The 23198-nt window shown below is 36.5% G+C and overlaps 3 protein-coding genes across 4 annotated transcripts; 1 reads left to right on the top strand and 2 right to left on the bottom strand.

The window, feature by feature from the left end:
• Positions 1–8909: 8909 nt before the first annotated feature.
• On the bottom strand, positions 8910–17460 carry gpat3 (glycerol-3-phosphate acyltransferase 3). Of its 2 annotated transcripts, none has more exons than XM_082141958.1 (13): positions 17258–17460; positions 15193–15390; positions 14824–14890; positions 13932–14226; positions 13287–13361; positions 13027–13116; positions 12467–12560; positions 12264–12379; positions 12124–12179; positions 11847–11932; positions 11641–11769; positions 9816–9895; positions 8910–9567 (listed from the first exon to the last, which is right to left on the bottom strand). In XM_082141958.1, the coding sequence occupies exons 2-13, from the start codon at positions 15334–15336 to the stop codon at positions 9450–9452; spliced, it is 1350 nt and encodes a 449-aa protein (XP_081998084.1). In that variant the 5' UTR covers positions 15337–15390; positions 17258–17460; the 3' UTR covers positions 8910–9449. The 2 variants fall into 2 exon arrangements, with proteins under 2 accessions (XP_081998084.1, XP_081998083.1); XM_082141957.1 differs by lacking the exon at positions 17258–17460 and adding an exon at positions 16375–16761.
• Positions 17461–17709: 249 nt separating this feature from the next.
• abraxas1 (abraxas 1, BRCA1 A complex subunit) lies at positions 17710–21791 on the top strand. The gene is made up of 9 exons (XM_082141961.1): positions 17710–18200; positions 18332–18422; positions 18569–18605; positions 18920–18986; positions 19085–19281; positions 19376–19495; positions 20241–20325; positions 20422–20536; positions 21239–21791. Exons 1-9 carry the CDS (start codon positions 18114–18116, stop codon positions 21613–21615), a joined length of 1176 nt encoding a protein of 391 aa, XP_081998087.1. The 5' UTR covers positions 17710–18113; the 3' UTR covers positions 21616–21791.
• Positions 21789–23168, bottom strand: mrps18c (mitochondrial ribosomal protein S18C). Its single transcript, XM_082141995.1, has 6 exons — positions 23012–23168; positions 22689–22747; positions 22496–22579; positions 22354–22411; positions 22204–22263; positions 21789–22055 (listed from the first exon to the last, which is right to left on the bottom strand). The coding sequence occupies exons 1-6, from the start codon at positions 23082–23084 to the stop codon at positions 21979–21981; spliced, it is 411 nt and encodes a 136-aa protein (XP_081998121.1). The 5' UTR covers positions 23085–23168; the 3' UTR covers positions 21789–21978.
• Between the last annotated feature and the right edge of the window lie 30 nt (positions 23169–23198).

The following is a 23198-nucleotide window of genomic DNA, read 5'->3' as shown; positions in this document are numbered from 1 at the left end:
GTGTTTAAATAGGACTTATAAGCTAATATTTCTTTTATCACTATACAGGATATTAATAATAGAATTATGAATTCTCATACAGTCAATCATCCAATCATTTGAAAGCTGAATAAATTCAAAGCAGTCAGACACATCTGAATGTATAATGACAGTACTGCAGAATTATGGTAATGTCAGTGTTTCCTACCACAGAATTCTGTTCAGTTCACTACTTTTATTTATATTTATGAACTCTGTCACAACTGTCTATCTTTAACTACGTTGAACTCAGCTAGCAACTAAACTGACATGAACTTGCTTTATATCGATATGGACATCTTTGAAAATAATGATAACTTGTAGTTCAGTAAACAAGCCACAATTTGATCCATTAACAGCACCGATAGATTCAGTTCAGTGAAGGATTCTGAAACTGGCAACTTGTCTTATTTGAACTATATTATTTAGACCAACCAGCTTGGTAATCAGACTTCACTAAAAAAGAACCGGCTGTAAGTCAATTGGACTAGTCAAGTCAAGCAACTCTAGAAGAAACACTACTCTTATTGTGCTGAATGTTTTGAATTCACTAAAAAGAAGCAGTTCATTTAAAGAGTCATTTGTTCGTGATTCAAACTGCTTACGATGTATGTATTTGATTCACTAAAAAGAGCCAGCATAGATTCGTGAATTTGGTCACGTCCATATATTTGTTTGCATGCCGGCTGTGAGGACTACTCAACAGAAAGACGTTTCTTACCATTATTTCACAATGGGCAATGTTTTTATAGCATCATGTTCAATGTGATGTCACAACAAGGAAAAAATTCTGCAGCGAAGCATGCAGAAAACGTTGCTTGCTTTCCAATGTCAAACAGATGACTCGCTTTCATATATAAAAACATATTTGATTTCTGAGCATTTTCTTTTAATACAGTAAATGACGCCCATTCATTTAAAATTCCTATATTAAGCAGGTCTATTCTGTACAAAACAGAACAGTAGAAATAGAAATAGATAATCTAATTTTCTGTTGAGCGATTTGTCTCTAGAAGGAATGTTTGTAACACAATTTGTTATAAAAATCCCTGGGCTTTGATAGATTTATAACAAAAGAGCAAAAACGGTGGGTGCCACTATCGCTCCCCTGACCCCATAAATCACATCTTTAGTGACCACATATTAAGTGCTTTTCTCATTCCCCGCCCATTAAAAGTAAATAATCTGCAGAGAATGAGGCATTTGCTAAGGAGGCATCCTATTTTTCATATGTGACAGTTATCTGAGTGAAGGTGTGCAGGTGGGATGGGAGGTGGAGCAGAATGATGATGTCAGATTAGGGACGGTGGATGCAGAGTCTCACAGCCCCTCTGTCCGTGTGTATTTATAGAGGAAGGAGAATTTATTGGTGGCTGGTTGCTGGGAATGCAGTCTGGCACATTTTACATCCTAAACTGGATCATCATTTAACATTGATGACGCATAGAATGGTTCGGTACCCTCTTCCAGATGTACAACGCAAATATCTTGCTGAATGTGTTCTGGCTTCCTGTTCATACATCTTGGGTCACCATAAAAGCGTAGTAAAGTCACATATATCTGGACTGAATAATTCCACATATTTATAAAATGAAGTTTCGCCCCGGCAAGTGAAATGAGATGCAAACTGCATTGGTGGAGGCGAGTAATTAAGTTCATTAAGTTAATAAATTTTTTTCCTGAGCAAAAAGGAGAAGGAAATAGCAACCAATCACTAATTAAGTCCTCCCTCATCATATTGGGAAAAAATGAACATTATGCGGCTACATCGGTTTCATGTTGTTGCATATTCATAGCGTTAAATTAATTTAATACCTCTCATATAAATCATGCAAATTTATGAAGTGAAGGTTTCATTTTATTGCACCATATTAAGTCATGTTCGATGCACAAGGTGGCCGTGAAGTGAGACATTACTCAAGGTTAGTCCGTGTTATTTATGACGTATCTGTCAGTTAATACTCAACTGGCTTTTATTGCACTTTAATGTGCAAGGAAGTAATAATATGAAGCGCAGTTATGAGGGTGATGATGGCACAGATGTGTTGGACAGCAGGGCAGAACCAATGCTATCTGAGACTGATTAGTCTTAGAGCTGTGCACAATACATAGATATATCTCATTTTTAACATTTATGGTCTGTTACTTTGGGTTCTCAAAAAAGACCTCAGGGTCATGAAATCATTTTCCACAATTTGTATTTATTAAAAATTTTATTTAATTAATTTTTTTTGTCATTTATTGATTGCTGAGATAATTCTATGGTATTTTTATTATTCTTTTTCTTAATGAGAGATACTATTATAGTTTTTATTAAAATAAAATAAAATGTTTTATGTTTTTCATTTTAATTTGAGTTATGGTCTTAGTAATTGTGTTGTTTGTATTAGTCATTTTTATTAGTATTTAAAAAAAAGGTCTATGTAGTTTTTATTTTAGTTATTTTAGTGCATAAAGTTAAACTAAATGAGAAAAGTTGCATTGCCAACTAGCTGAAATAAAATAAGTAAAAAAAAATATGCTTTTTTTTTTTTTTTTTACATGTATATTTTGTTTAAAGTAATGACAGTGGTTTTTATGGTTTTAGTTCAGTTAGGCTACCTGTTATAATATGAAAATGTCCTAATTATAAATCATTCCGCCATTATTGTAAATAATAATTAAAATGAGTGAATTTATGTGGCAGGGCTACATAGAATCCAGTTTCACTTTTTTGCGGTTTGCTTTGGCTGACATTTGTTTGAAGACTGACAGAAAATGGCATTATTACCATATATTTGAGTTAGTTTTTCCAGCCTTTATTATGCTAGGTGAAATAAAATCCCTGCAATCCTCAGGGGATCTGCCATCTTTCCAGGTTAAACATTTGCCAGATCACATCCTCTCACCGCTGTTCTTTTGACTCAGGGACCTCAAAAGCCTCTTTTGAATAACTGGCTCCTTACGTGGAACATTTGACATACAGACCAGGCGGAGCACGCCGATTATTCGTCCTTGGAAAAATGAAAAGCTACTTCATAAGACCCCTGGTTTGGGTCATAACACCACGATTGTTCTTAACTAGTGTGAGTGAGAGAATCCAGCTGGGTCATATCTCCCTCATTAATGAGTCATTGGGGGCCCCTGTACCATTACTATGATCCGGATTGTGCACTTGCTGCAATTTGCCACGATTAATGGAGGAAGGTCAACCCGGGTCACTTTCAATTTCCACCCAGAGGGGCGAGAAATGGAAACAACTCATTTGCACAGATTTGAATAATTTGCCCCCTTGAAAAAATAGAAAATATGGGGCGAGGAGAAAGAAAGAGGCGATAAAGGAATCGGGTAGAGGACTCGAGCGCTGTTGCACTTTGCACAATAATAAGCCGCGCTGCCGTCGTCGGCTGGCACAAAGGCAATAATGAATATGATGGAGGATATGAATCCAGATGTGGGAATAAAGCTCGCCTTTCTCCGTGCAGTCTCACTTGGGAGCGTCTGCTGCGTCTAGTGAGCTTTTAAACTTATCATAAATGTATTATGATTGCACCGGGCCATGAAACAGCTGTACACAATTAATCTTCTGCAAATCTTATCTGAAGAATTGCTTTCAGCGAAGTAACATCTGCTGCGAGGGGTGCTTATTCATGGGCGACGCTCGCCTGCCACACTTTTATGTGTAGGGCACGATCATTGCCAATGAAGTAAAAATTCATCGTTTTCCCTGTTCGGTAAAAATAACATTCAGCAGCATTAAAACATCATCCATCAACATTGTCTTGGGGGCTCCAAACCCGTCGCCGCCCGACAAATTAAAGAGAATATTCATTTCTGTGTGAACTTGCAGTGTGCAGCTTCACTGAGCTGATATAGTTTTCATTTTTTTTCTCTCTCTTTGGAGATGAAATTGAAGCGGTGCATTTCAATATCAGCAGTTGGGCCTGGTGCAGGAAGTACATAGTGTGACTGCCATCATTGTCTCTCTGTGACCTAACAAGGGCCTTTGTGTTTGGATGTGAAATGGAAAAACACATCATTGCAGTGTGAATACATGGCAAATAAAATATCATTTATGAATCCTGGTTTTCACATAAATAAGCAGAACAACTGTTTTCAACATTGATCATAATAAGAAATGTTTCTAGAGCACCAAATCAGCATATTAAAATGATTTCTGAAGGATCATGTGACACTAAATACTAGCGTAATGATGCAGAAAATTCAGTTTGGCCATCACAGGAATAAATTAATGAATGTTAATTATTTTAAATTGTAATAATATTTCACAATATTTGATGAGTATAAGATACCATATCAGAAACATTTAAACATTTTACCAACCACAAACTTTTAAATGGTGTATTGAAGAAATATTTAATATTTAAATAGGCTACATAAACTTTTAATACAATGTCATATTTATTTCAATAGTGCATATGCTTGGTTTGCACTTTAATGCACTCTTTCAATGTCAAGCACTGAATTTCATATTGATTAGTTTGAGAGTTTGAGAATGGCTCTTGATTGGTCACATGACGGGCAGGCAATCAACCAAACAAGGAGAGGAACTTTTATGCACACTCTACGTCTTTTATCTTCTCAACATTAATTACAATCATGTTATTTCTTAATTCCCAACTGTCGGCACCTCACAGATGGCAATATTATTTACAATACACAATGTTGCCTGGAGCCCGGCCAGATGCTGTCTTAATATGGATTTGATCATCTGTAACTTTGGCAGTTTGTCAATTAGTCTATTTTTTTTGCAATATGAAGAAAAAAACAATCTGTTTATTTTCTGTTTTCTTTTACCTTTCCCAGCTTCCTTTGTAAACCGATACAAAGAGTCAGATTTAGGGAACGAGACAAAGGGTAATCAAAACAGATAAGTATAATATAAAAAGTTTTAAACAAGGGTTATTAATATCATAATGGCCATTTTAAAGAAAATTATAATTTAGAGATTTTTCAATTATGTAACTTCATAACTAATAATGGCCATTCGAGGTGATCATCAACCACTCGCAACCCCTTCCAAACATCATTTCCTTTGACTTACATTTTTTTATACTGAGATATTATTGTCTAACTCTAACACAAACTCTTTTTGTGTTTTTAGACTTTCCTAAAACATTATTTAGTATGTTTTTGAGCAGTTTACAGGGACTGCTTGACCCCATAATGCAGGTCATTTCAAGCTTTGGCCTGCACAATACTTTTGAATGCAATCATAAATATAATTACTTGATAATCTGTTATAGTGATATATTAATATATCATTCATATTAAAATGTTCAATCAGTCCTGTTGACTTTAAATTAAAGAGAAATAACATCAATAATCAGAAAAAGAAGAAAAATCTTTTGCATGCTGTCCAGTACAACTGTGATTCAAGACCAGTTCCTGCTGTGGCCGTGTCTGCTTTCAAACAGGGATTATGTTTAAAGCTCAATGTGTATTGTTCAATCTGACACGGTCAATTCATCATTAGTTTTGAGCGGAGAACGGATGAGTACACTTTCAATTTAGTTCACAGCCTTTCTTCATTCATCATGCCTCTTCATCATCCATCATTTCCCGCCTTTGATTTGTACAAAAAAACACACTTTCATAAGTTTAATGCAATTAATCATGAGGCAGGATAATTTTCTATTAATGGACCACAACCATTATTTCATTATTCATTTGATGAACTTGCACAGTGTGTTTCACGGAGGTGTGATTATAAGCACTGCTCACCAAGCATGAGCGTGTGCCACTCCGGATCTTTGTTGCTGTTTCTTAAATGGCTCTGTGTACAATCTGCCTGCTCTGCCGTCCGACTGTAGCTTTTGTCTTCATATAACAAGTCCTGATAAATTGGAAAAGTTGCAGGCATAGATGAGAGCTGACCCGAAAAACAAAAGCAATCACAGTAAAGGGTAAAACGCCTGGAACGGTGAACCGCGACAGCTCTCGCATTCAAGGTGAAATTCTGCCTCCCTCTCCATAAAAAGATAAACATGCATACGCACAGAAAGCAAACAATTTATGGTCTTGTTACTTGAGCTGAATCATTTCAAACCTGCCTGGTTTCTTTGAAAGGCCTAAAAGTTATTTTCAATACTCAGTACTGACACATAATATTAAAAACTAGTTCAATTGAATACTTAACCCCTCACGTGAAAGAATGTATGGCATCTAAAGTTTTGTAAAGTAATGCATTACAGTATTGCGTTACACCCTAAAAAAGTACACTAAACAGTTATATGATCAATAAGTTATGACAGCAAATGTTTTTAAATTGCTCATCAAAATGAGTTGAGCAATTTTTCGACTTAAAAAAATGTATAAGTTATAGGCCTACAAGATTCATGTAATTTATGTTGAAATTACTTAAACATCCAAGTTGATTGTACTTAAAAAAATTGAAGGCAACTACACTTTACAGTGTAGGTTTAGTATAATTCTGAGTTTGCATTTCACTGTTTTTATTCATTTTGTGGAAGACTGAATCTGTTTTGGTCCAAGTTCGATGAGGATAAATGCATGCTCACATTTAGTAGAACTACATTAACTACCATGTTTACGCCTCTGCACCTTACGCCTGATTTCTCTCAACACGGGGACAAGAGAAGTGTCATGAATGGGAAAACAAGGTAACTTGAGTTACTTACTTGAAAAAAGTAATCCGATTACATAACTTGCATCATTTGTACCTGCTTGGTTCTATGTCTTTTGTTTTGGAAACTTGAGTAGACCTGAAATAAAAGATTTGACTTAAGCAATGATGCTGTATAAAAAATCCAGCTGATTATAAGAACTTAATTATTTTTCAAACTGAATAGTCTTGAATCTCGCCGCAGATCAATCAGCTCTCGGGCTCAAAGAACTTCCGACTCCATTTTAGCTCAATCAAAAAGGGGGGAAAAAAATCAATGTGGTCCAATTATAGTCTATTTCATTAAGGTATGTTAATCAGGTAGAATTGCAAATGAGTTGGGCCTATGATTTTTCTTCTTGTACACTGCCGATATACAGTAGACAGTGTTGATGAAACATTACAAGCATATTGACGTCTGTTGGACGGATCAAGTGCATAACCCACCTGTCGAATCACACGTTACTTTGAACTTAAAGTTATGTTATAAAGTTATAAAATCAAAGCAACATGCAGGAAGCATTTTTTCCCCCCAGATTCACAGTGTGCCATGTTAAAGCATCATGCACATCCTTTGGTTCCAGCTATGGTCTAGGAGAGGACATGTCTAAGACCAAGACAAAAGCTGAGCACACTTCTTTCATTGTATTATTTTTCCTCTCCTCAGCCAGCCTTTTCATTTGGACGGACCGTATATGTTTTTTGGTAATCCAATTTTTTCAGTCAGGTCTGGCTGGAAACAAGCAAAGAAGCATCAATTGTTAAGTGCACTGCTCAAATAAACAAAAAATACGGTTTGCAAACAGGATTAAAAATGCTACTTAATGTCTAAATAAGGTCAATTATGCAGTTAAACTGTAAAGAAAGGCATAAGCAACCACTATAAATTAGCAGATGCTTTCAAACCTTGAGTAATGTTTTATTTGTCCAGGTTTGATAAAACTGACTATATTTAATAGGGTTGTGTTTGAGAACATTCGAACACTAAAACTCCTTCTGAGGTGCCGAGCTTTTCGAGAAAAGAGAGTCTGCAGAGACTTCTTCCAGTATTCCTCTATTGATTTTTCCCTCAGAGACGTATTGTACCTCAAGATCTCATGCATTAGTGTAGGAGGTCCACTCGAGTCTCAGAAACGATGGTAGAACAATGTATTTAAAAAACATTCGGCTCTAACTAATGGCAGGTCCTCGGCAAAAGCGAGGTCATTTACCCTTCTGATTAGGTAAGCCAGTCAGTTCCAGGCAAACTGTGATTTAAAATGATGTCCAGCTTGAACTACATTCTCCAGGAAAATGATCTAATTTAGTGATTTATTCATATTTACTGAGTGTACTGGCATTACATTTGTATAGATCACATCTGGGTAAAAACAGAAATCGGGAAAATCGAATCAAAATACAGAGACGTGGCCGCCTGTCGCACGGAGTCTACATTCGAGGCTCTGCCGGGGTCACTTCCATGCTTTTTATGATGTCGCTTTGAAATCTATCCGAATCACATTAAATTGGATATAAAGATGTGCAGACACATACATCACAGTAAATGGTGTGCCAGAGCACTGCTCGTGGAGAATCCCACCTCAACAATCAGGTTATAAAATCGGCTTCAGATCCGATTAATAATTTACAATCCTGTTAGGGGAGAACAAACATTTCTGTTCAAGCAATTTAAGTTGCAGGACTGTTATTAAAGCCCGCTTCTACTTTTCACAGGGGCTGGAGGATCGTCTGGGGATGTGCGGTCGGTCAGAGAGAGAGAGAGCGAGAGAGAGAGAGAGCTAAGCCTGCTTCAGCCCTCTGTGCCAGAGAATAACTATGTTCTATTTCACACTCTATGCTTTCTTTATTAAACTGCCATCGCAGTAAGCACATATTGCTCACCGTCTCCTCTTTGAATTTACCGTGACTGCAACCTCTCTTTTTCCCCGTGCTGGGAAACTTTGTCGACTTTCCGTAGCAAAATGTTAGCGCCTAATGACTTTATAATGGCAGACGTTTCAATGGAGCTCCAAGTAAAATGAGCTGGTGCTCGTGCAATTAAAGCTCAATGGTGCTTTGTGCATCACCCATCACTAATTGACACAAGGGAGACAGATTTGCCTTTTCGCAGAGGCCTGAAAAGTGCCCGCAGGCTTAATGTAATTATTGTATATCTTATGTGCTTGTTACATTCTACACAGGTTTTGCTCACATTATGTACTTTGAGAATATTACAGGTTAACTGCTCAATATCGTATGAAATGATTAATGCTTTGAGAGATGAATGTTTCATTTCATTATTTTATTAGGAAAGACAATCACGATAGCGAGTTGTTTGATGTGGCTCAAATGTTTGGTAACAGTGACCTCTAGTGTCCACACATGAACAGCCCACTGGACCTGAGAAAAGTGTGTGCAGCTTACATTCTGTAAGAGCTTTAGGATCTTTAAGAAATCATGTAACAGGAATAAAATGTGAACATGCACAAAGTGAATATTTTAACATGCAAATCTATACTGTATTGTGGGGGGGTGGGGGGGTGGGGGGGGGGGGGGGGGGGAACTAGAACCCAACAATGATTGAGAACGAAGTGAAAATCGAATGCGTCTCAGCAAGTATCGTAGTTATGCATCAACAATTTAAGATTTATGTACATAAAAAAGGAAAAGTTCAGATCTCAAGAATATATTTTCCAGTTTAAAAAAAGTTGCTGAATCAAAAAGAGCAACATTGCACAGCAGCGGGACTGTGCCGATTATGCCCGATGGCTGAGCTAGAAGTGTTTCTCACTTTCAGATCAAGTTCATAAATAGTGTGAGCTGAAATTTACATGGGATCAACAAAGGCTTCGTGAGAGTCCGAGCCTACGATCATACTGCTGTACATCTTCTGTTGCTCCTCCTTGTATGACTCCTTGACCTTTGCTCTCTTCAGTCCTCCATCCCTGCAACATAATAATACTTTAATCTATAGCAAATCTATATAATCTATAGCAATTTGTGACTTGCCAGGCTAGTAGTTTAATTTGAGATTATATTGCCACTCATATTAATCATCCTTACACTAGTACTAAAAACTTTAATGGACATTAATAAATAATGTTTTCTCCAGAAAAAGCAAAAATATTGCATATTTAATTTATAAAAATAATGTGTAAATATATGTATTAACACAATAAGTTTATATTCTTACCAGGACAAATCCACCAGTCCTCCCTGATATGCTATTGCTGATTTTACTCTGTTAGCAAAATTAACAGCATCCTCTCCATCCTACAAAATACATATTCAGATATTCAGAGACAATGAAATAAAGGAACCAACGTTCTACCAGTTAAAAGTTTATATACACCTGAAATGCTCATAAAAGTAATTGAAACCAAGAAATAACAATCAAAGTGGGGAATTATGTCACCCTGTGCTTATACTACATATACAACATGCATGTTGAGCATGCTCTGATGCTGCACGATTAATCGTTAAAAGATCGCAATCTCTGTGTTAATTAAACATTTGACAAAATCACACCGGAACATTCAAATCTGTGTTCGCGCTGCCGCTGAACCAGAGAGAGCAGTTGTCATGTATAGGCATGAAACGGCTTCACAAACAGTATTTTCAACTACACAGTATCGTTGTTTCGGTGTCGCAAATGTTAAAATTAGCATAGAAGTACTGGGATAAAAGTTTACAGGTCAGATATAAACACTGATGTCTATAGCAGCGATCAAAATAGAGCAAATCACCTTTTGAAAAGTAACTTTGTGCTTCAAATAACGATTGTATCGATTACATAGTAACGCCACCAATTGTCAAAAAAGTGACTGTTAAAGGGGTCATATAATGGTACATGCACTTTTACAAGTTGATTGTACTGAAATGTGTGTTGGCAGTGCCTGTACACAACCATCATAAAATGATAAAAATCCATCCAGTGGTTTTTTTTTTTATCTTCTTATATGTTTCCTCCCATCTCAAATCAAGCTGTTCGATTTTGTGACGTCACTAAATCGACGCCCCTCCCACGATGGTTGATTGACAGCAGCGTTTCAACACAGACCCGCCCTCGCGAGCGAGCTGTCAATCATAGCACGCGTCGACCGGCGCGTTCATTGTTGATAGCTGGAGCACTGAGCAGAATGGCGTCTAAGCGATTGTGGTGTTCTGTTCTTGGGTGTAATAACGAACACAGCAGTCATGTTGATGTTCCTAAATCCATACCGCTGAAGACGCAGTGGCTGAGTTTGTTTTTGAAGGGAATATTCCCCACGATCAACGTCAATGCTTTCATGTTTGCGCGAATCATTTCACCAGACTGCTTTACAAACGAGGATCAGTAAAAAGCTGGTTATTTGCTAAGAAGCTGCTCCTGAAAAAAGGATCAGTACCAACTATTCGTGTTCCTGCAGCACCTCCAGAAGAACTGAAGTGAGTGTAACGTTTTATTGACCTTTATATTAATCTTTATATTAATCTTTGCAAATCGCTTGCACGCTTCACGATGAATGCGGCTATTTCTACACTCAGGGTACATTACGGCATGTTTTCTATATACGACGTTATCAATATAATTCATAATCCCACGTTTATAATGAACGACGCGTTATGGTTATTGTGTTATTGTGTTACAAACTGTTTATGCACAGAACAGAGGGGCGGGGTGAGCAAAGCTCATTATCATTTAAAGACACATGCACTTAAACGGCGTGCTGAAAACAGAGCTGTTTTTGACCAGGTAAAATTAGTGTTTTCTTACAATACTAATGAGAATTTTTAATTAAAGTATATTACAAACTTTTAATTTAGACCCTAAAGAATCATATTAGCTTGTACAAAAATGACATTATATGACCCCTTTAAAAAATGTATTTGTCATTGAATCATTCATTTAAGAGATTTGTTCAAAAAGGCTGATTCATCCAGCAATGAAACAATGAGACATCATTCATTCAATTAACATTATGTCAGATAGATAGATAGATAGATAGATAGATAGATAGATAGATGTTTCTGCTTACCTGTCGAGTCATAGGCGGGAGGTACCACACGTTGCACACAATGGCCCAGCTTGTCATCATTCTGAGGATGTAGCTCACCATGTTATACTTGGCACTGTTCCAGAAGGCATCTCCAAACTGAGGGTCATACTGAAAGAGAGAAGTTCATGAGGTGTGTCCCTTTCAGTGGGTGCCTGTAATACTCCCGTAGGAAAACACTGGCTTACCTTGATTGCAACTGGGTATATAGTTCCACCTATTTCAAAGCTTCCCTTCTTGAACATCATGACTGATGTATTATTAATGCAAGTTCCTAAAATGAACACAAAGACAGAGCATAGGGAGTTTGAGAATAGGATAACAAATGGCATAGAGATATATTCAAATAAATATGTGAAATATGTATTTATATATTAAATATTTCTGATACTTCCTTTTATAGCAGATTTATTGCATAATTAATGCTTTACTATATGCATAAGGACACATGAATATAACTTGTACCCTCTGGGAAGATCAGGATTGGCAGCTTAGTTTTATCAGCAATATGGTCTTTCAACCTGCGGAAAAAGCAAAACTGAGGCTTTATGTTCTAAGCGAGGACATACCAACTTCAACAGACTAATAAATACACACTTTGTCACCTTTTGGCAACCGCGTGGCGATCTTTCATCTCGGATCTCTCAAACCAAACATGAGGACAGGATCGCACTATTGACCTCTGAATGACCCCCAAGAGGCCTCCGTGAACTTGACCTACCTGAGGAGAATAAAACTGAGTTAAAGACACCTGAGACCTTCTACAGACACACAACGTCACACATCTGATTAAGTCAGCGCGACTCACCATAGCATAACATCCATCGTTCGCCAGAATGACAATGTCAATCGGGGAGGTGTGGTTGGCCACACAGATACCTCCTTTTTTTGGACGATTCTCTCTGTTATGCATCCCATGAGACAAATATAAGAAACAATGGTCATTTGACTATATTAGGGAGTGTTAAAAAGAAAAAGATGTGTATGCATGGCCGAGAATGACAATGAGACATAATAACGACCCCCTTATCCATCTCAGCAAATACATTGTAAGCCACCGTAATTTCTAGAGATTCGAACTAAAACTCTTATCTTGTCGCTGAATTGCTTGTAGCCACAGCAGTCGTCCTTTAGCTTTTTTTACTTTCTGAAAGTACTGCAATGGTTGCAAAATGCAAAAACAGATATAATAATGTCCACAGTAAATGATATTTGATGTACGCCACTGTTTTCGTGACCAGTTTGTGTATGTGTTTTATGCTAGGGAGAATGCTGGAGAAAAACACTTGAGAAGCAGAGGGAAACTGAAAACAGTGAGACAACGATCAAAGTGGAACGACTGGGATAAAAAAAGAAGCAGTGACTCACTTATTATGATAGCGGATGGTTGCAGACAGGCCTCTGGCACATATTCTGTAGCATGTAATATGAACCAAATCACTGAGCCAGCTCTTCGCACTGAAAGAGACACAAACCCTTCGCTTTAAGAATTGCTTCTCCATCCATATAACAGACATATTTGAAAACACTTTTGTTCAAGTTGAACATATCTTATTTAGTCAGTCCATAAACGGAGGACAAGAAAATATGGTATAATTACTGTATTTATGGCATGCAATATTAATTACTTGCTGTTAGGAAGCAGTCCAACAAGAGTAGTTCCTATCACCAACCAGCTCAATCCGATAGCAGCCAAAGTGATCCTATGACAGAGCAATGATATGATTCATATACATATGGATGAATCACAAAAAAAACATGGCCAGGTCACAATAATGAGAATGAGAAAGTGGGAAATGTGCTTAAGTGTTATGATATATATATATATATATATACACACACACATATACATACTGTTAAAGATAAAGATGTTTTGACATCTTTATATTTTATGTTTTGAAGTCTCTAATGATCACCAGCATTTTAATATATTTTAAAATGTAGTTTATTCCTGTGATGTCAAAGCTGAATTTTGGGTATCATTTCTCCGGTCTTCAGTGTCACATGGTCCTACAGAAATCATTCTGATATGCTGATTTGGTGTTCAAACATATCAACAATTCTGCTGAAAACTGTTGTGCTGCTTAATATTTTTGTGGGACTGTAATCATTTTTTTTCTGGATTATTTGATGAATAGAAAGTAACCTTCGATGAAAGTAAAAATATCCTTTTGTGTAATAACGTAAATGTCTTTATTGTCACTTTTGATAATTATAGTGCATCCTTGATTAATTTATGTCACTTAATGAGTGAAATATCAGTCCAAGCTCACCTGAGAGGCAATAAAATACAGTAACGTATAAAAACTCCCAGGCCCCATATGATGGTGAGCCGCACGCTGATGTAGCGAAAGTTGTTGTTGGTTCGAGTGAGAAGGTTCCAGGAAGCCAGTTCCTCCGACGTGAAGCGCTGAGTCACCTGATCCTCGACAATGTTCTCAATGCCATTCTTACTGAAATAGAAGACATCACACAGAGTAAAGTCTCCCCCCGCCAGATTTTTGGGATGGGACCGTCGCAGTTCTTCGATCTCCTCCTCCATAGAACCGTCCTTTTTTTCGATTATCCCTGAGAAGACATTATGAGTTTGAAATGAGTTATTTTCTTGAGGATCCCACATGAGCACACAATGCTTTTGTGACACAGTTGCCGCTATATACTTTACTTTCTTTGTTTTCTGGAGCACGTATGATTTCTAATGCAAGTATGATTTCATGTGTGTCGTGAGATCAGGATTCATACAGTTCATCAGCGAAAATACCCAGCCTGAAACCGGGTAAAGTTCATAAATAAGATCAACTGAAATTATGAAATCCGTCACTTGTTGCAATACCAAATACAGCGTGTTCAACAGACTCACCATGACTGACAGGCATCAAGCCAATAAATAATAAAAGCATTTAAAACATTATTTTCTTATACAAAGAGTTAACTTAAACTAATACTTATAAATACGAGTAATGAATAATTAAATAAGACAAACAACATTTTTATTTTACTTTTTACTTTTTCACACATTTTTATGATTGTGTAATATGCAGTATCAAAAACATCAAAGAGGAAGCTGTGGCTTCACATGACATTTTCTTGAATTCAAATGCTTGTGTTTTATGCACATGATGTCTCATAGTCATAAATATTTTTCCTGGACAGATCCTCACTCACCGTTGGCTGACTGTGATGGCAGTGTTGGCTGTTCCCTCTGTCCTCTTTGGATCCTGAGAGTCGCCCACTAAACAGTACAGAAGTTATTTATGGGAAACCTTTGACACAATACTTCCTATTTAAAGTCAAAGTGTCTTCCTCTGAAATAAATACTAAAAACAAAACCCCAGAAAATTACATTTATTTGAATTTCGTGCCTTTTGACCCTCTTTTGCAAGTTTGTCTTGGCATCATCAACTTCTATCATGTCTAAAGAAAGTAAAAAAGCTTCCCAAGTTTGCAACTACAATTAATTGAAATATCATCAGGCATGGAAAGCAATTAACAGTCATATGTCTTTAGAAATGAGAAATGACTTATAGCTTTTACCTCTAGTATCTTAACCAGAACCTTGATGTAGATATCTGTGAACCCCAGGGAGACACCAAACATGGCAGGTAACATGATGAGCCCCACTACTATGGATAGCCACACCTGGAAGAGAACAAGTGCGACGTCCCAAGCACCTTCCATCTCTCTGCTCTCCTTCCTGTCAGTCTATGGGACTGGGCTCTGGGCTCAGGCCATCTGCTCAAATGGGCGAAGGTAAAAGCCAAAACAGAGGTGGTGCTTGTTTAAAAGGCCATGTTGTAATCAATGTGTTAATACTGTTTTTTTTTTTCTCTCCATGTGGTTGGCCTGCTTCTGTATTACTGTACAGTGCCTGACCCATTTTTGCAGAGTTCACTTTAACAAAATGCACTGTAATCATTTTTTAAAACAATCAAGTGGAAAATCTAATCTGATTTGTTGCCTTATTTTAAAAAAAAAGAACAAAACAAATCTAACCAATATTCCTACCTAATATGTTCATTGTACTTTTTAAAGTTATTAATGGTCCTACAGATATCCGTTTTGATTTTACTTAACTAGACTATTATGTCAAATCAAACAGCTTATAAAAACCTTTTTATTTTATTTTATTTTTTAAGTTTTTATTACAGTGGCAGCTAATATGCCAACTAGTTTATTTGAGTAACAATAGCTGTAGTCACTTTTATTTTTTATTTATTTTTTATTTGTGGCTATCTTTATTTTATTTTTATTTTATGTTTTACATGTGTTCTAACAGCTGTTTTATGTTTTGATATATTTGTGGCTAGCTGGAGTAATTATGGTATTTTATTTTTTATGACATTTATGATTTCTATCTGTAGTAACTGGTATTTTTATTAAAACAAATTTTTATATTATTATTGACTTGTTATTGAAATTTGTGTCTAACATAGCTGTGCTGTAGTAACAATGGTATTTAGGCGGAAACTCTGTACGCAAGGGTCTCCGTAATGTATTAATCCCCCTTAACTTGCTCCTGAAACGACCATAATATAATTACAATTCTGATGGATTAGTTTGACGAACTATAATGGCACATAATGAAGTTATCATCGAGAAATGTAAAGGCTTGAGTTGTCCGTCTGTTTCTTTTCCGTTATTAGAAACCTCCGTGGCATACGATGGACATTAAACAACAGCAGCAACCAAACAAGGGTTAAGACTCAGTACACACACCTTCACAATACCAGGATCATATTCAATTCTTCATTCCCGACGTCTGGAGATGATGTTTCATACACTGTGTCCAAAATACCGAAAGTATGTCCGAAAAAGTTCTCGTGTGACCGGTTACAAAGTTCGGACACAAAATATGGTTAAATCATACACTAGCGCCTCCTTGTGGTAAAAACAAAGGTGTCACGTTTCAAAATGCTTTATCCTAATCGTGTTGTTTACAGCCCTAATAAACGCTAAAATTCTTGTTAAATGACAAGTTAATCTATTGGTCATAAAATACACTAAAATTGGCAATATGTATGTGACATAAAATATACAAAATATGTTAAACAAACAATAATAAAAAAATAAAAAAATCATATTCTATCTCTTATTAGAATAATCTATATTGTTCTAACACATTTTCAGTAATTAATAGATAAACAACTTTAACAACTCAGCCTTTTACCTTACTGGGAAGTACAAACACCAGCGATGTTTTCTTCAAAACAAAATATACTTAAAAACCACAAGAGAAAGAGTAAAAAGAGAAATACATTTCAAGGCTATTTTCTCATGGATATATACATAGATGCCTCATTAGTAGATTTTCTAAGGGCCGCTATACGTAAGCCGTCCGCCATATTGGAACGGTCAAAGCAGGTCCGTGAACATTCAAGATCAAGTTAACTGCGCATCTGCAACCTAAGTTAGATGCAGCATGTATGAATATCTATATCTGCAATAGACTCCAGCAGATGATTTTGCTAAACACAATACAATAGGACGAAGGCGTCAGCTAACCTGACATTAAATTGTTACCATAGTAAAAACATTAAAACGCACCATAGTGAAAACCTGTAATATTGTGCGTATAAAACACAAATCAACACATTCTCACCTGTGAAAGGTTTCCCCATTTCTTTAGAAATTTATTTATCGGCGGTTTCACAACCTGAAGCTGCGCAGTGTTGTGGCATCATGACTGTGAGTGACGACGCTGAACCGTTCCAAGATGGTGGGTGCGTCGATCAATAGATATATATGAAATAGATACCTCATTGGCGCCGTAAGCCGTCCGCCATATTGGAGCGGTCCGTGAACGTCAAGTTAACTCGAACGTCTGCAACGTAGTTAGATGCATGATGAATATCAAATAAACTCCACCAGATGATTCTGCTAAACTAACACAATACAACAAGACGAAGGCGTCAGCTGACATGACGTTAAAAAGTTCCCATAGTTAAAAGTAAAAACATAAAAAGTACTACAGTAAAAACATGTAATGTTGAGATAATACTTATAAAAATTCAAACCAACACATTCTCCCCTGTGAAAGGTTATCCCATTTATTCGGGAATTTAAATCTCGGTGGTTTGACATCCAGAAGCTGCGCTATGTTGTGGCATCATGGATTCTTACTGTAAGTAACGACACGCTGACCGTTGCAAAATGGCGGGCGCGCCTACGTGTCTGCAGCGGTGAAATGTGGATTTCTACGTATACATTTCTATGCGCCGAGCTGCCGACGTGTGCTCGGTCGAATGTGGCATCTACGTATAAATGTCTATGTGGTTTCGAATTTCTCCGCACCACGTAGTGGCAGCATAAGCTAGTGTTTAGCTGTAAACTGTCGTCTCGAGAGCAGAGAACAACTAAACGAAAACTACGAGCGCAGAAAGTTATACATGTAGCCTAGTAACTCTAACTTAAAACTATGATGTTGCGATAGTTAACTCACGGTTTATTCCAAAAGCATGGAGGAATTCAACACAACTGTCCGTATATCGGGTTTCGTGTTGAGTTCACTGATGTTTCATCATTTGAACAGTGATGCGGATGTGGTAAGTGGCAAAGGTCCTAATGTGACCATATGACTGGGTTTGCATTAAATAGCAAACTAAGAAGTCAAATGCGTCCGCTAAGCATTCCCTCTGTCCCATAACTCCTATTTACATTTGTACTATGTTTAAAGGAAGGTCTTATTCTTGGAGAGAGTGTAGGAGAGGAGAACTGTAGGATCACAGACTCTCAAATTGATCACATACAGTTTGAGCACACTATAAGTAAGTTGACTCTACTTATTACATATTTTCAGATAATAGAAATAAACCGAAACTCAAATTGTGCTCAGAAGGAACCAATATCTCATGACGAATGATAGCCATAACAACAAAACCCTAGTGTCATCATGATGTTTTCTCTTTTTCAGATATTCAAAAACACATCCCTTGTCATAAACTGCATAGGTAAGTGAATTGTTTAGGATTTTCCCACAAACCTCTTTTCATATAAAACAGAGGTGGTTCTCAACTGGTTTTACTTTAGGGCCTGGATTGTACATTTGGACATCATGTACACAGTACAAAATTGTTTATCATACAGAAATGATTAAATATGTACTGATAATCAAATATTTTGAACTGCAAAATGATTTATACATGTATACAGTGTTTTACTATTTACATTTAGCAGTTTATTTATTTCTTGCCACTGATATAGAGGTTTTAAAAACGGACTTCTTTTTTTCTTCTTTTTACCATTGCCTCAATCCTCTTGAAAGCTTCTACGGTAATGCTGGCGATGTGAGTGAGCAGAAAATAAGACAGATTTTGTCAGATTACAAAAAGGTATTTTCCACTTTCCACATTTATTTTTTATTTTTCACTGCTGAATAAATCCGAACATGATTTGCATTAACAAATTGTACATATTTACTCATGTCAAGGAGAATGTGATTGGGTGGTATAGACAACGAAGAAATACCAGACAGCAAATGACCTTCATGGAACAAGTGATTCATCAGAATATGAGAAAGATTCTGTCCAGTCAGGAACTTGTTTTCATGTTGCTCACACCCTCTCAGGCAACGACTTCAGGCTCCACACATCGCCTCGAGTTCTCCGCTTTCTTATGGCACAGCAGGTGAGATCCTCTCAACTCTGGCACACAGACATAAACCAGACCTTTGAAGCTTAGAGAACTAAGGTAATTGAATGTATTTATTATCTCCATGCAGCCAGTACAACAATATCCCCATCTTGGTGAGCAACCTGGGAAACCTTGAACAACAAGACTACTGGAGAGTGTCAGGCACATGTCCATCTTTAGGACAGAGTCAAGCTGTTAATCAACACAGGTACATTCAGAAAATAAGTTTAAATCCAATTAAAGGCTGTTTAGTTGTGCTTGCCAAGGCAAACACATATAGTACCTGCCAAAAGTGTGGAAACATTCATTTTTAAATAATTTTAAGTCCCTAATGCACACCAATGCTGCGTTGATTTAATCAAAAATACAATAAAATCGTGAAATATTATTACTATGAAAAATTGTTGTTTTCTATTTTAACAAATAAATACAAAAATAAGAATGATTTCTGAAGGATCATGTGACACTGAAGAATGAGGTAATGATGCTGAAAATGTAGCTTTGACATCACAGTAATACATTACATTTTAAAACATATTCAAATAGAAAAGTTATATAATTTGCAAAAATATTTTGCAATATTACTATTTGTACTGTATTTTTGATTAAATAAATGCAGCTTTGGTGAGCATAAGAGACTTCTTTCAAAAACATTAAAACATTGTATTGTTTCCAAATGTTTTAAAATATATACATTTATTTTTTTGCCTGGTAGATGATAAAAGAGCAAAAACATCCCATAGACTTAAGGAGGGGTGCGAGCCTTATTAAATTAGGTCTGGAGGATCATGGGCTACTAGCCTTGAAACCACACTAGCAATACAATTAAAACACTTTGCTTACATAGAAACAAAGTTTTGCCCTGGCAAGCACCACTCACATTTTCTTCAGAAAATATAAAAATCTAGCCTTTTCTTTAGAAGTGATGAATATCATTTTTTTTTTTCTGCCAGGACCAAATTCTTCTGCACAGGGGATGATTTAAAAGAGGTCAGAAATGTCAGCGACATGAATGATGCTTTATTAGCAGAAATGCAGGTTAGTAACTACATTTCACATTAGTTGCAAAAGTTTCTCCATTGTGATTTGAATATCTGTAATCATGAACTTTCATATCCTCTTTTTTTTATACAGAAAGTGTGCGAGGAAGTGGAGAAGAGTGAAAGAGCAGTTGAGAAACTTCAAGAGGACATTACACAGCTAAAGGAGGCAATCGGGAAACAGAAGAGACACTCAGAGAAAAATGAATGTAAGATAAGATCATTTATTTCTAGTGCACTTTATCTTGACGCCTCCAAGGCCAATCACACACTATGAACTGAGGCTTATCTTTAATTTAACTGATAAATATTATTCACGCTCTCATTATAGTATTATAATATTACATTCATTTGTTTTATCAGATTATTAGTTTAATTTGATTAAAAACTGTCTGCATATTAAGGGTATGTTTACACAACAACAATGTACTAAAAGCAGAAAAGTTTTTCACGTACAGACGACAACGTTGTCAAAAATGATCCCGTTCACATGGATCCGTGAAAATGACAAAAGCGCTGTATTATGCAGCATACCAGGCCAGTAGTTAGCAATGTCACTTTTTAAAGAAAAACTACACGCTTATAGACTGTACATGTTTCCACGGAGACGAAAACTTTATTGGTTTCAAAAACTTGCGATTTGAAATAATTTTTTGTATTTGTGTATTTTTATTTTTTACACCGTGTGGAGTAAAAGAACGGCCAAAACACATAAAAAGTTTTCCGTTTTTAGTTGAAAATAGTGTCGTGTAAACAGTCCCTTATAGTCTTCATACAGAACCAATTCAAAGTGTTTGATACCATAAATATCCTGATTTTTCTACCAATCATTTGCAGCTAGCACACTATGAACTTAGGCTTGTCATCACAGATGGTAATCCCATGAATAACTAAATAACATTGTATTTCAGCCCACAAATGTGCCTCTCCAGAAGAACCCAAAGAGAACATACCTCTATGCTCAGCTCTGAGAACTCTCTTCCCCAATGCGCCCTCATTACGGACACAGACCCTCACTGTTCAGGGCTTCCCCATATTAGAACTGTGCTGTAATTCTGACCATAACATTGATATTTCCACCAAGCTGCCTCTGATTCTGGAGAATCAACACACCAGGAGGAAGGACGCAGCCCCCAGACTTAGGAAAAAATGCCTCGCTGCTGGTTTTCCTCTGAGACTTAAAAGGAAAAGGAAGACTAATGACATCAGCGAGTCGGCCCCTGAGAGCGGGTCAGATACAGAGATTGAGATGAATGGACAGAGCAGAAGTAACTCTCCTGTCTTTTAAAGGGTAAAACTGTGCTTGTTCTTATTTGTTCATCAATCTAGTCATGACTGGAAAGCATTTCACATTTTATACCTGGAGGTTACTTTTATCTTGATATGCGAATATTTTCTTTAATATCATTTTTTAATCTTTGTTTGTAAATGTTCCCTAGAAAATTAAAAGTTGAATCCACATTATTTAATTGATCAGTTTTATTAATGTTCCCATTTTGGTAGTACATGAATTTCTGGTTTATCAAATTATCATAATCATGTTTCACTGTTAAGATTTTTTTTTAACCATTTGATATGTTTTTACAAACTACAGATTTACACAAACAATAACACAAAGATGGCCTTCAGAGTCACAGTCTTCATACAGAGCCTATTCAAACTGTTTGATACCACAAATATCAGGGTCTTTCATAAACTGTGGATTCTTCAGAGTGACTGACATAAAACCTGAGGATAGGACAAAGCTTTGTTAGTCAAATATCCTGGTTTGACTATACACATGGATATTTTACTGAAAGCATAGGCATGTTTCCGTCATTGTCAAAGTATAAAAAATAAATAAAAAAAACAACAAATTACAGCTATAAATTCTTACCCATTGAACGAGCTTTCTTTATTGCTTTCGATACCTCCTTCTGCTTTCGACCGCACAAGCCTGTGAGCAAGAAAGTTACGGTGTCCTAAATGACTCGATCACAATTATTTTAAAAATTAAAGTGAATATTTGAACCCATAGACCTCTCACCTGTTATGTGTCTGCCGTATACTCTGCCTGTGTGTGGTGAAATGAACTGGGACAACAGCTGGAGAAAGATTTCCAAAAGAGTGCTTTCATTATTATTACAATAAAAATAACAAGTATTCATATTCTTGTTCATTTTACCAACCTGGACGTTTTTGAAGTCAACAGTTACATTGCAGAGGATGCAAGTTTTAGGGGGTTGTTTGTATGGGTTTTCCATTTTGATAGGCTGGATAATACATAATTTTGCAATGTTAGTGCAAATAATTATTCAGATGGTTCTAGAAAACATCAATTCAACTCTCCGACAGAAACACGTATAAAAACAAAAAGCTTGCCATATCATCTTTCTTAGGCGGATCTTGTTGAGATGTTTTCAGACTTCTGATGCATTGTGCTGGAACAGATGAAACGAAATATTCATACATGCTGCCATACATCAAATTTAGTTAAACAGATCAGGACAGCATCTTATATCTTGCTTAAAAGTCTATGTTAATCACATTATTAAATGTCTACAACTGATAAAGAAGCAGTGTGCTTCTCATAAGAGAGCTTACGAAAATGTACTTGTCCTCTGAGTAAGAGAATAACTAACGTTAGCTGTCCTGGAAAACCTTTTGCATATACAATTATTAAGAAAAAATTTTTTCAAAGATACCTGTAGCCCTAGGGGTGACTGGTTGTTTGGGTAAAGCCTGTAATAACAGGCGACTAAAAGAAAGGGCAAGCATTCTTCGGTCTGTTCAGGAGGCCACCATGACAGTTTCGGCTTTCTTCTTCTGCAGAGTCACTTATCGCTGTATGTATGGGTTTGTTGCGATCTACCGCCACCTACAGGATCGGAG

The sequence above is a fragment of the Leuciscus leuciscus genome, assembly GCF_965113295.1.
Source record: "Leuciscus leuciscus genome assembly, chromosome: 16".
Classification (NCBI taxonomy): domain Eukaryota; kingdom Metazoa; phylum Chordata; class Actinopteri; order Cypriniformes; family Leuciscidae; genus Leuciscus; species Leuciscus leuciscus.
This window is presented reverse-complemented; position numbering and strand designations above follow the sequence as displayed.

What these genes read in the sequence shown, in the direction of transcription:
- mrps18c (XM_082141995.1), bottom strand. Translation starts at nt 23,084, where the DNA reads ATGCTTGCCCTTTCTTTTAGTCGCCTGTTATTACAGGCTTTACCCAAA. An exon ending in CGCCTAAGAAAGATGATATG is followed by an intron (nt 22,580 to 22,688) that starts GCAAGCTTTTTG and finishes TGTATTATCCAG; the next exon opens with CCTATCAAAATGGAAAACCC. An exon ending in TTGACTTCAAAAACGTCCAG is followed by an intron (nt 22,412 to 22,495) that starts GTTGGTAAAATG and finishes ATCTTTCTCCAG; the next exon opens with CTGTTGTCCCAGTTCATTTC.
- gpat3 (XM_082141958.1), bottom strand. Translation starts at nt 15,336, where the DNA reads ATGGAAGGTGCTTGGGACGTCGCACTTGTTCTCTTCCAGGTGTGGCTA. An exon ending in TTCTGGTTAAGATACTAGAG is followed by an intron (nt 14,891 to 15,192) that starts GTAAAAGCTATA and finishes TGTACTGTTTAG; the next exon opens with TGGGCGACTCTCAGGATCCA. An exon ending in AATCCTGATCTTCCCAGAGG is followed by an intron (nt 11,933 to 12,123) that starts GTACAAGTTATA and finishes TGTTCATTTTAG; the next exon opens with GAACTTGCATTAATAATACA.
- abraxas1 (XM_082141961.1), top strand. Translation starts at nt 18,114, where the DNA reads ATGGAGGAATTCAACACAACTGTCCGTATATCGGGTTTCGTGTTGAGT. An exon ending in TGAACAGTGATGCGGATGTG is followed by an intron (nt 18,201 to 18,331) that starts GTAAGTGGCAAA and finishes CTATGTTTAAAG; the next exon opens with GAAGGTCTTATTCTTGGAGA. An exon ending in ACAGTTTGAGCACACTATAA is followed by an intron (nt 18,423 to 18,568) that starts GTAAGTTGACTC and finishes TCTCTTTTTCAG; the next exon opens with ATATTCAAAAACACATCCCT.